The sequence below is a fragment of the Rhinoraja longicauda genome, chromosome 29 (assembly GCF_053455715.1).
Source record: "Rhinoraja longicauda isolate Sanriku21f chromosome 29, sRhiLon1.1, whole genome shotgun sequence".
Lineage (NCBI taxonomy): Eukaryota > Metazoa > Chordata > Chondrichthyes > Rajiformes > Arhynchobatidae > Rhinoraja > Rhinoraja longicauda.
Window position 1 is genome coordinate 28399825 of NC_135981.1, and position 13041 is coordinate 28412865.

Sequence of the window (13041 nt, forward strand, 5' to 3'; positions counted from 1 at the left end):
ATCATCCGACCAATGCCAAACTACTTTTGTCTGCAATGTCAAGTCACCACATGTACTGACCAAGTTATCACAGAGATATTGCTAACCATCGTAATACCAGCTACAAATAGAATTTCCTTTCCTGTTTGAGGAAGTGGCCTGATGTTTCAACTCGAACACACAAAATACTAATTTTCTCCGTAGATCGCGGCTGCTGTTTGGAGCACACAAAGGCCTGGCAACATGCACCCTAGTCCCACACCAATGTTGGGCCCTCGCCTTTGGCCTTTGATGGGAACTCTGCTGTTATTTTCCTGTCTACTATTGCAACTTCGTGCATTCAATATTGATGCTGAAAATCCAGCCGTTTACTCAGGACCTGAAGGGAGTTACTTTGGATATTCTGTTGAGTTCTACATGCCTGAGGCTGGCAGGTAAATATCTTGTTTCTGTATTCAAACGTTGGGAGTGAGAAATGTGTGCATTGTTCAGGAATTCAGTGATCGCTAGCCAAGCATGGGTTTGCATCTGCTTCACTTCCAGCAGCACAGGAGTTGACAGCATGATGTCTGGGGTTTATTTGACCCTCGGGACAATGTACAATTATACCAAAGCCAATCAGTCTACAAACCCGTATGTCTTTGGAGTGTGGAAGGAAACCAGAGCACCCAGAGAAAACCCACACAGGTCACGGGGGCAAATGGACAAACTCCGGACAGGCAGCACCCGTAGTCGGGATGGAACCCGGGTCTCCGGCGCTGCAAGGCAGCAACTCTACCGCTGCACCACCGTGTGTTGTGCTGCCTCCCACAGTGAATCTCACACGAGGTTAAAATATATACGTTACCCAATTTTTAGTGCTAGTTCCTTAATTAATGGTGTAATAACAAAACTGTGGACTTATCATTCTCATGCAGGACACACTGCGTAATGAGGAAGGGTTAGTTAGCAGTCTTGTTGTGCGAGGCCCCTTGGGCAAGAGTGATCATAATATGGTAGAGTTCTTCATTAGGATGGAGAGTGACAAAGTCGATACAGAAACAAGTGTTCTGAACTTAAAGAAAGGTAACTTTGAGGGTATGAGGCGTGAATTGTCCAAGATAGACTGGCGATTGATGCTGAAAGGGTTGACGGTGGACATGCAATGGAAGGCATTTAAAGGTCGCATGGATGAACTACAACAAGTGTTCATCCCAGTTTGGCAAAAGAACAAACCAGGAAAGGTAGTGCATCCGTGGCTAACAAGGGAAATCAAGGATAGTATTAAAACAAAAGATGAAGCATACAGATTAGCCAGAAAAAGTAGCATACCAGAGGACTGGGAGAAATTCAGAGTCCAGCAGAGGAGGACAAAGGGCTTAATTAGGAAAGGGAAAACAGACTATGAGGGAAAACTGGCAAGGAACATAAAAACAGACGGCAAAAGCTTTTATAGATATGTCAAGAGAAAAAGATTAGTTAAGGCAAATGTAGGTCCCTTGCAGTCGGAAACAGGTGAATTGATCATAGGGAACAAGGAGATGGCAGACCAATTGAAGAAATACTTTGGTTCTGTCTTCACTAAGGAAGACATAAACCGTCTGCCGGAAATAGCGGGGGACCAGGGGTCTAATGAGATGGAGGAACTGAGGGAAATCCAGGTTAGTCGGGAAGTGGTGTTAGGTAAATTAAATGGATTAAAGGCAGATAAATCCCCAGGGCCAGATAGGCTGCATCCCAGAGTGCTTAAGGAAGTAGCCTCAGAAATAGTGGATGCATTAGTGATAATTTTTCAAAACTCTTTAGATTCTGGAGTAGTTCCTGAGGACTGGAGGGTAGCTAATGTAACCCCACTTTTTAAAAAGGGAGGGAGAGAGAAAACGGGGAATTATAGACCAGTTAGCCTAACATCGGTAGTGGGGAAAATGCTAGAGTCAGTTATTAAAGATGTGATAGCATCACATTTGGAAAGTGGTGAAATCATCGGACAAAGTCAGCATGGATTTACCAAAGGCAAATCATGTCTGACGAATCTTATAGAATTTTTCGAGGATGTAACTAGTAGAGTGGATAAGGGAGAACCAGTCGATGTGTTATATCTGGACTTTCAGAAGGCCTTCGACAAGGTCCCACATAGGAGATTGGTGTACAAACTTAAAGCACACGGTATTGAGGGTTCAGTTTTGAGGTGGATAGAAAATTGGTTGGCGGACAGGAAGCAAAGTGTAGGAATAAACGGGTCCTTTTCGGAATGGCAGGCAGTGACTAGTGGGGTACCGCAAGGCTCAGTGCTGGGACCCCAGTTATTTACAGTGTATATTAATGATTTGGACGAGGGAATTGAATGCAATATCTCTAAGTTTGCGGATGACACGAAGCTGGGTGGCAGTGTTAGCTGCGAGGAGGATGCTAGGAGGCTGCAGAGTGACTTGGATAGATTAGGCGAGTGGGCAAATGCATGGCAGATGCAATATAATGTGGATAAATGTGAGGTTATCCACTTTGGCGGCAAGAACAGGAAAGCAGAGTATTACCTGAATGGTGACCGATTGGGAGAAGGGGAGATGCAACGTGACCTGGGTGTCATGGTGCACCAGTCATTGAAAGCAAGCATGCAGGTGCAGCAGGCAGTGAAGAAAGCGAATGGTATGTTGGCATTCATAGCAAGAGGATTTGAGTTTAGGAGCAGGGAGGTTCTGCTGCAGTTGTACAGGGCCTTGGTGAGACCGCACCTGGAGTATTGTGTGCAGTTTTGGTCTCCTAACCTGAGGAAAGACGTTCTTGCCTTAGAGGGAGTACAGAGAAGGTTCACCAGATTAATCCCTGGGATGGCGGGACTTGCATATGAGGAAAGACTGGATAGACTGGGCTTGTACTCGCTGGAATTTAGAAGACTGAGGGGGGATCTTATAGAAACATATAAAATTCTTAAGGGGTTGGAGAGGCTAGATGCGGGAAGATTGTTCCCGATGTTGGGGAAGTTCAGAACCAGGGGTCACAGCTTAAGGATAAGGGGGAAGTCTTTTAGGACCGAGATGAGAAAACATTTCTTCACACAGAGAGTTGTGAGTCTGTGGAATTCTCTGCCACAGAAGGTAGTTGAGGCCAGTTCATTGGCTATATTTAAGAGGGAGTTAGATGTGGCCCTTTTTGCTAAAGGGATCAGGGGGTATGGAGAGAAGGCAGGTACAGGCTACTGAGCTGGATGATCAGCCATGATCATATTGAATGGCGGTGCAGGCTCGAAGGGCCGAATGGCCTACTCCTGCACCTATTTTCTATGTTTCTATGTTTCTATGTTTCTATGTTTCTACACCAGCTGAAAACAGAGTAAATTAATAAGTTATTTCTAGCACAGGAATTTCATATCAAGCAGTTTCCTAGGTGTGGGAGTGTTATGCTACCCAATAATTTCATAGAGTCATATGTCAGGTGTAGCCATTGCCTCACAGTGCCAGAGACCCGAGTTCGATCCTAACCTCAGTTGCTGTCTGTGTGGAGTTTGCACGTTCTCCCTGTGACTGCGTGCTTTTTCTCCAGGACTTCCCGCAGCCTCTGGCGTTCCAGAGAAAACATTCCGAGTCTGGGGTCCATCCTCTCCCTGTAGCTAATACCCACGTATCCAAGCAAAGTTGTGTTAAACCATACTAAGTGGACAGTGTAAAAGAGTAGACCCACTGGGTCAATACACAAGAGTCACCATGGGCCACGGTCATCTTGTGCCCTTCAAGTCCGAAGTTGAAAAAAAATGTAACAGTATTAGCTTGGTCCCTTTGCCCTGATGGTAATTGCATGACGTGTACGGGGGAGAGGAGGCACGTGTGTGTGTGTGCGCGTGTGTGTGGGAGCATTGGGTACAGGTACAGGAGCATGTGGGAGCGTGAGTGTGTCTTTATGGACAATGCATAGTTGACATTAGCCAGTGACGTTGATGGACGGCGATGGATGTTCCAACAAGTTGCGCGGTTTCTATTGACGGAATTGGTTGATATCTTTGCTGACTTTAACCAAGGTCATTAGAGGTCATGAAACCTGCAACAACTGGGACCTGTCATCGTACAGCAAGCTCCTGCCACAGTCATAGAGGCCAACATCATGGTCACAGACACTTGGCACAATGTTCCCATGCTGACCAAGATGTCCCTTCAACACTAGTCTCCCCCGTTTGGTCCATATCTCTCTATATCTATCCTGTCCATGTACCAAATGCCTGTACAAAAGGGACGGGTTACACCTTAACAGCAGGGGGACCAACATTCTGGCAGGCAGGTTTGCTAGTGCTACAAGCGTGGCTTTAAATTAAGTAGTGGGGGGGAGGGGTTGACAAATTGGTAATATGGAGATGGAGTTAAAGGGGAAGCGAATACAGGAGAAACTGTAAAGGACTCGCGTATGAATGGGAAGGGAAGTTCTAGAAGGGATATGAGAGTAAGGTCAGGGCCAATTGTGACCGGTGTGAGAGGGGAGGTAAATACCGAAGTTAAAGTGTTGTATTTAAATGCGCGAAGTATAAGAAATAAAATGGATGAGCTTGAGGCTCAGTTAGACATTGGCAAGTATGATGTTGTGGGAATCACTGAGACATGGCTACAAGAGGACCAGGGCTGGGAGCTGAATATTCAGGGGTACACAAAGTACAAAAAAAACAGGCAGGTGGGGAGAGGGGGCGGGGTAGCTCTGTTGGTAAGGAATGATATTCACTCCCTTGCAAGGAGTGACATAGAATCAGGAGATGTAGAATCAGTATGGATAGAGATGAGGAATTGTAAGGGTAAAAAGACCCTAATGGGAGTAATCAACAGGCCCCCAAACAGTAGCCTCGACATAGGGTGCAAGTTGAATCAGGAGCTAAAATTGGCATGTCACAAATGTAATGCTATGGTCTGTCCGTCTTTTTTTTTTTTTTTTTGAGTGTCGGTGTTGGGATGATTTTGATATATATTTTTTTGGTTGTGTATGTGTGGGAGGGGGTGGTGGTGTGTGGGGGGTGGGTGTGGGTGTGGGTGGGGGGGGGGGTGGGTGTGGGTGGGGGGGGGTGGGTGTGGGTGTGGGTGGGTGGGTGTGGGGAACTTTTCTCTTCCTCACGGCGCGGGGTGCGGCTCGGCTGCGGGGCCTAACATCCCCCGGTGCGGCTCGGCCGCTGGACTTTACATCCCGGTGCGGCTTGGCCGCTGGACTTTACATCCCGGTGCGGCTTGGCCGCTGGACTTTACATCCCGGTACGGCTTGGCCGCTGGACTTACATCGCCCGGTGCAGCTCGGCTGCGGGGCTTAACACCGCCCGGTGCAACTCGGCTGCGGGACTTTACATCGCCCGGTGCAGCTCGGCTGCGGGGCTTAACACCGCCCGGTGCAGCTCGGCTGCGGGGCTTAACACCGCCCGGTGCAACTCGGCTGCGGGACTTAACACCGCCCGGTGCGGCTCGGCTGCGGGACTTTTCACCGCTGGTGCGGCTCGGCTGCGGGACTTAACACCGCCCGGTGCGGCTCGGCTGCGGGACTTTTCACCGCTGGTGCGGCTCGGCTGCGGGACTTAGCTGCGCAGGCCTTTCATCGCCCGGTTCGGCCACGAGACGTTTCAGCGCCCGGTGCGGGGACTGTGCGGGTCGGTCGGGGACGAGCTGTCTGTCCGTGGGCGTGGGGAAGAGAGGGGAAGTTTTGTTGCCTCCATCACAGTGAGGGGGTGTTTGGAGTCACTGTGATGGACGTTTGTGTTGGGGTCATGTGTCTTGTGTTCTTTTTTTTTTCTATGACTGCTATGTAGTTTCGTTCGGTACTTCGGTACCGAACGACAAATAAAGCTCTGTTATACCTGTTATACTGTTATGGGAGATTTCAACATGCAGGTAGACTGGGAAAATCAGGTTGGTAATGGACCCCAGGAAAGAGAGTTTGTGGAGTGCCTCCGAGATCGATTCTTAGAACAGCTTGTACTGGAGCCTACCAGGGAGAAGGCAATTCTGGATTTAGTGTTATGTAATGAACCTGACCTGATAAGGGGACTCGAGGTAAATGAGCCATTAGGAGGCAGTGACCACAATATGATAAGTTTTACTCTACAAATGGAGAGGGAGAAGGGAAAATCGGAGGTGTCAGTATTACAGTATAGCAAAGGGGATTACAGAGGCATGAGGCAGGAGTTGGCCAAAATTGACTAGAAGGAGGCCCTAGCAGGGAAGACTGTGGAACAGCAATGGCAGGTATTCCTGGGAATAATGCAGAAGTTGCAGGATCAATTTATCCCAAAGAGGAGGAAAGATTCTAAGGGGGATAAGAGGCACCCGTGGCTGACAAGGGAAGTCAAGGACAGCATAAAAATAAAAGGGAAGAAGTATAACATAGCAAAGAAGAGTGGGAAGCCAGAGGATTGGGACTCTTTTAAAGAGCAACAGAAGATAACTAAAAAGGCAATACGGGGAGAAAAGATGAGGTACGAGGGTAAACTAGCCAATAATATAAAGGAGGATAGTAAAAGCTTTTTTAGGTATGTGAAGAGGAAAAAAATAGTCAAGGCAAATGTGGGTCCCTTGAAGACAGAAGCGGGGGAATTTATTATGGGGAACAAGGAAATGGCAGAAGAGTTGAACCGGTACTTTGGATCTGTCTTCACTAAGGAGGATACAAACAATCTCCCAGATGTTTTAGGGGCCGGAGATCCTAGGGTGACAGAGGAACTGGAGGAAATCCACATTAGGCAGGAAAAAGTTTTGGGTAGACTGATGGGACTCAAGGCTGATAAATCCCCAGGGCCTGATGGTCTGCATCCCAGGGTGCTTAAGGAGGTGGCTCTAGAAATTGTGGACGCATTAGTAATTATTTTCCAATGTTCTATAGATTCCGGGTCAGTTCCTGTGGATTGGAGGGTAGCTAATGTTATCCCACTTTTCAAGAAAGGAGGGAGAGAGAAAACGGGAAATTATAGACCAGTTAGTCTGACATCAGTGGTGGGGAAGATGCTGGAGTCAATTATAAAAAACGAAATTGTGGAGCATTTGGATAGCAGTAACGGGATCATTCCGAGTCAGCATGGATTTACGAAGGGGAAATCGTGCTTGACTAATCTACTGGAATTTTTTGAGGATGTAACTAGGAAAATTGACAGGGGAGAGCCGGTGGATGTGGTGTACCTCGACTTTCAGAAAGCCTTCGACAAGGTCCCACATAGGAGATTAGTGGGCAAAATTAGAGCACATGGTATTGGAGGTAGGGTACTGACATGGATAGAAAGTTGGTTGACAGACAGAAAGCAAAGAGTGGGGATAAATGGGTCCCTTTCAGAATGGCAGGCAGTGGCTAGTGGGGTACCGCAAGGCTCGGTGTTAGGACCGCAGCTATTTACAATATACATCAATGACTTGGATGAAGGGATTAAAAGTACCATTAGCAAATTTGCCGATGATACAAAGCTAGGTGGCAGTGTGAACTGTGAGGAAGATGCTATGAGGTTGCAGGGTGACTTGGACAGGTTGTGTGAGTGGGCGGATGCATGGCAGATGCAGTTTAATGTGGATAAGTGTGAGGTTATCCACTTTGGTGGTAAGAATAGGAAGGCACGGTAGCGCAGCGGTAGAGTTGCTGCTTTACAGCGAATGCAGCGCCGGAGACTCAGGTTCGATCCTGACTACGGGTGCTGCACTGTAAGGAGTTTGTATGTTCTCCCCGTGACCTGCGTGGGTTTTCTCCGAGATCTTCGGTTTCCTCCCACACTCCAAAGACGTACAGGTTTGTAGGTTAATTGGCTTGGTAAAATGTAAAAATTGTCCCTAGTGGGTGTAGGATAGTGTTAATGTATGGGGATCGCTGGGCGGCACGGACTTGGTGGGCCGAAAAGGCCTGTTTCCGCGCTGTATTTAAACATAGCACAAAAGGTAAGGAAATTTGTGTTTGGTAGATTATATCTTTGTTGTAACAATGCTTCTTGGCAATAAATCTTATACTGTTGGAAAGCCTGTTTATTTCCCTTTTAAATGGTGCCACATTTGTAAGGAACATGCATTTGTGGGATGAGCAGCAGAGCTGAGTATATGGGTTGCGCCCATGAAAAATTTGCCAAATCTCTGCCAATGCCAAACAGCTTATTCTGCTGTTGCTATTGACTCTTGTTTTGAGCTTCTGGTACCCCCAGGTGCTGAGAAGAATGGGATGCCATCCCACAACAGTGTGTGACCAGGCTGGTGACCAGCATGAGGAGGAGGTGCCAGGCTGTTATGGCTGTGTATGGTTCTTCCACACGCTACTGTGGCTCCTGTTCATTAAATGAATAAATTGTTAAATTGCCAATATGTCTTGTTTCTTCAGACCAATCATCCAATCCACCAAACAACACCGAACAAGAGTCAATGGCAGAATAAGCTGTTTGGCATTGGCAGAGAAGATTTGGCAAATTTTTCATGGGCGCAACCAATATACTCAGCTCTGCTGCTCATCCCACAAATGCATGTTCCTCACAAATGTGGCACCATTTAAAAGGGAAATAAACAGGCTTTCCAACGGTATAAGATTTATTGCCAAGAAGCATTGTTACAACAAAGAAATAATCTACCAAACACAAATGTCCTTACTTTTTGTGCTATGTTTATATGATATGATATGATCTCCCGGTTATTGACCATTCTCCCCTTCCCATTCCCATACCAACCTTTCTGCCCTGAGCCTCCTCCATTGCCAGAGTGAGGCCACATGCACACTGGAAGAACAGCACCTCTTATTTTAATTTGGTAGCTTGCAACACAACAGTAAGTACATTGAATTCTCTAATTGTAGATAACTACAAAACTCTCTCACTCTCCCTTCTACCACCACATTCCCCCCATCCTACACACCCCCCTCTCATGTGCCCCACCTGGACTCGCACCTATTTCTCCCCTCCCTCTTTCGCTTCCACCTACATTCCTTCATCTAGCTTCACAGTTCACAACTGTTTGATCCTTTTGTCACACACCTTCTCACCTGTACCCACCTATTACTTGCCAGGCTTTATCCTGCCCCTTCTCTCTTTTAGCTTTCTTCCTCCACTCATCTCACCATCCCTACAATCAGTCTGAAGAAGGGTCCCAACCCGAAACGTCACCTATCCATGTTCTCCTGAGATGCTGCCTGATCCGCAGAGTTACTCCAGCACTTTGTGTCTTTTTTCGTAAACCGGCATCTACAGTTCATTCTTTCTAAACCTTCTTCTTGGGAAATGCGGTTTTAATGAGGATGCTTTACTTCCTCTCCGGTGGTGTGGGTGTTGAGCTGGTTAATGATGGAGCGGACTCTGCTACCTGTGCAACCAGCTGACAGGTGTAGACAAGGGTGACTGCCCCTTTTGCTATTTATATGCTTCTGATGCATGGTCTCAGTGTTCAACACCATCCCAAACCCTCCCTCTGCTCGTTGAATGGTCATGGTCAGAGACTGATCAATTGAATTGATAGATTGAAAGATACACCATGGAAACAGGACCTTCAACCCACACTGACCATTGATTACCCGTTCACATTAGTTCTATGTTTATCCCACTTTTACATCCACTCTTTACACACTAGGAACAATTTGCAGAGCCCAGTGAACGTCTACAGGAGATGCTCGGCACCATTTTCACACAGAGGGTGGTGGGTGCCTGGAACTCGCTGCCAGGTTTGGTGGTGGAGGCAGATACGATAGTGGCATTGAAGAGACTCTTGGATTGGCATGTGAACCTGCAGTGAATGGAGGGATAGGGATCATGTGCAGGACGATAATAATAATAATAATCCTTTATTCGTCCCACAACGGGGAAATTTGCAGGGTTACAGCAGCAAAGTGGATAGCAAAAATAAATAAGCATTCATTAAAAAATAAAATGACGGTGATTGTCTTTATTTACTGGTGTGCTGGGAGCAGTGCTGGTTGTGCAGTCTGACAGCAGCAGGAAGGAAGGACCTCCTATAATCTCTCCCTCACACACTTGGGGTGAAGGAGTCTGTCACTGAAGGAGCTACTCAGTGCAGTGACAGTGTCCAGCATGGGGTGGGAGTCGTTGTCCAGCAGCGATGTTAGCTTTGCCATCATCCTCCTCTCTCCCACCGCCTGCACTGAGTCGAGGGGGCAACCCAGGACAGAGCTGGCCTTCCTGACCAGCTTGTCGAGTCTCTTCCTGTCAGCAGTTGAGATGCTGCTGCTCCAGCAGACCACTCCATAGAAAATGGCCGATGCCACCACAGTGTTGAAGAAGGTCCTCAGGAGCCCCCTGCACTCCAAAGGACCTGAGCCTCCTCAGCAGGTACAGTCTGCTCTGGCCTTTCTTACACAATGCATTACTATTATCAGTCCAGTCCAGTTTATTGTTCAGGTAAACACCCAGGTACCTATAAGAGTCCATTCTCTCAATGTCCATTCCCTGGATGTTCACCGGTGTCGGGGGGGGGGGGGGCGTGGCTGTGCCTGCGGAAGTCCACCACCATCTCCCTGGTTTTCCCTGCGTTGATCTGGAGGCGGTTCCGCTGGCACCAGTCCACAAAGTCCTGGGTTAATTCTCTGTACTCCCTGTCATCGTCGTCTGTGATGAGGCCGACGATGGCAGAGTGGTCAGAGAACGTTTGCAGATAGCAGTTGTCTGAGCTGTGCATGGAGTCCACAGTGTACAGGGTGACCAGGAAAGGAGCCACAACTGTTCCCTGCGGAGCCCCTGTGCTGCAGACCACCATGTCTGAAATGCAACTCCTTGTCCTCACGTACTGTGGGCGGTTGGTGAGGTGGTGATCCACTCCCGTGTGCTCCAGCTTGTCCCTCAGAAGCACAGGCTGGATGGTGTTGAACGCACGGGAGAAATCAAGCAACATGATTCTCACAGTGCTACCAGGCTTCTCCTGGTGTGAGAGAGCTCTGTGTAGGAGGTAGATGATGGCGTTGTCCACCCCGATTCCAGGCGATGCCAAGAGGTGGTCACGGCAACAGGCTTGGCACAGACATTATGTGCTGAAGGGCCTGTTGCTGTGCTGTGCTGTTCTATGTTCTATGTCTTTGAGATGTGGGAGCGAACTGGAGCATGTGGAGGAAACCCACATGGCCACAGGGAGCAGGTGCAAACTGCAGGACCGAGGCAGGTCATTGAGTCATACAGAATGGAAACAGGCCCTTCGGCCCAACGCCCGTACCAACCAACATCCTATACTAGTCCCTCCTACCTGCATTTGGCCCATATCCCGCTAAACCTGTCCTGCCCAAATATTTCTTAAACATCGCGGTAGTGGTCGCAAGCTCCATTCAGCCGCCAACACAGCCAGAGAACTGTGCGGAGCTGCCTGGTCCATGCATCAGAGTGGCAGACCATCACCAAGTGTCATGTCTTTGAATCACACTGAAGCTAACTGGAAGATAGACACAAAATGCTAAATTAACTCAGCGGGACAGGCAGCATCTCCGGAGAGAAGGAATGGGTGACGTTTCGGGTCGAGACCCTTCAGATTCGACCCAAAACATCACCCATTCCTTCTCCCCAGAGATGCTGCCTGTCCCGTTGAGTTACTCCAGCATTTTGTGTCTGTCTTCGGTTTAAACCAGCACCTGCAGTTCCTTCTGACACAAAGCTAACTTGGTCAAGTAAACCTATGTGTATGCAGTCAGCACCGGAAAGTATTTACTTACCCTCTCCTTAAGATTCATGATTTGCTTAAATGGTGTCATTATTGAAGGAAAGAAATCGAAAGGTCTTCACATTAGTGAAGTCAAAACTAATTCAGGGTGATTAACAACCAGAGAAAAAGTGAAAGGAAGCATGTTGGATAAACGCTTTTAAAATATTGTCTTGCCTGTTTTCAGTCCAGGTATCCTCATTGGAGCTCCAAAGGCAAACACAACCCAAGAAAATATAAATGAAGGAGGAGCAGTGTTTCTCTGTCCTTGGTCGGCTAATGGAAGTCTGTGCAGTTTAATACCATTTGATACCAAAGGTAAGATATCAGTTCAACAGGTAACTCAGTGAACTCAGGAAGGCTGGAGGCTCTGACCACTTATGTTACAATATTTAAAATCAAATTGCTTTAATTGTCATTCAAAAATAAATTTGAACGAAATTGTCGTTACCACGCAGTCACAAACAACAAAGATCACAAGACACACAACCACACAAGTTTAACACAGACAACCATCACAGTGATTCCTCCAGGCACACCCTCACTGTGATGGAAGGCAAGAAAAGTCTTATCTCCTCCTCCCTTCCTGTCCCGCGGTCAGGCAGTCAAACTGCTGCCTCGAGGCGATCGAGGGTCCCGACTCCCGAAGCCCCCGCCGGGCGATGGAAGGTCCCAGGCCGAGCCGAGCCGAGCCGAGCAGGCCGATGAAGGTCCTGAGCCCCCGCCGGGCGATGGAAGGTCCCAGGCCGAGCCACGCAGGGCGATGAAGGTCCTGCGAACGGGTCGATCGAGCCTCACGGTTCGGGCCAGTCGAAGCTGCTACGGCTGGAGCTCCCGAAAGCCGGTCGCCAGCCAGAGACCTGCGAGCTCCCGATGTTGCGGTCTGTAGGGCCCGCGGCCCAAGCCTCCGAGATGGTGAGTCCAGGCCCTGCGACCGGAGCCTTCAAGGTCGATCCCAGCTGGAGGCCGCCGACTCCACGGTTGGTGAGCATTTGGATAGCAGTAACAGGATCATTCCGAGTCAGCATGGATTTACGAAGGGGAAATCATGCTTGACAAATCTACTGGAATTTTTTGAGGATGTAACTAGGAAAATTGACAGGGGAGAGTCAGTGGATGTGGTGTACCTCGACTTTCAGAAAGCCTTCGACAAGGTCCCACATAGGAGATTAGTGGGCAAAATTAGAGCACATGGTATTGGGGGTAGGGTACTGACATGGATAGAAAATTGGTTGACAGACAGAAAGCAAAGAGTGGGGATAAATGGGTCCCTTTCGGAATGGCAGGCTGTGACCAGTGGGGTGCCGCAAGGTTCGGTGCTGGGACCCCAGCTATTTACAATATACATTAATGACTTAGATGAAGGGATTAAAAGTACCATTAGCAAATTTGCAGATGACACTAAGCTGGGGGGTAGTGTGAATTGTGAGGAAGATGCAATAAGGCTGCAGGGTGACTTGGACAGGTTGTGTGAGTGGGCGGATAC

General features: G+C 48.2%; 1 protein-coding gene across 1 annotated transcript in view; it reads left to right on the forward strand.

Annotated features, from left to right (window-relative positions):
• Positions 1-206: 206 nt before the first annotated feature.
• The window catches only part of LOC144607519 (integrin alpha-8-like), a 139277-nt gene continuing 126442 nt past the window's right edge, over positions 207-13041 (forward strand). The window contains exons 1-2 of the mRNA XM_078424418.1: positions 207-413; positions 11743-11873. Of these exons, the coding sequence (XP_078280544.1) occupies positions 223-413; positions 11743-11873 (322 nt within the window). The 5' untranslated portion in view covers positions 207-222. The remainder of the gene's footprint in view (positions 414-11742; positions 11874-13041) is intronic.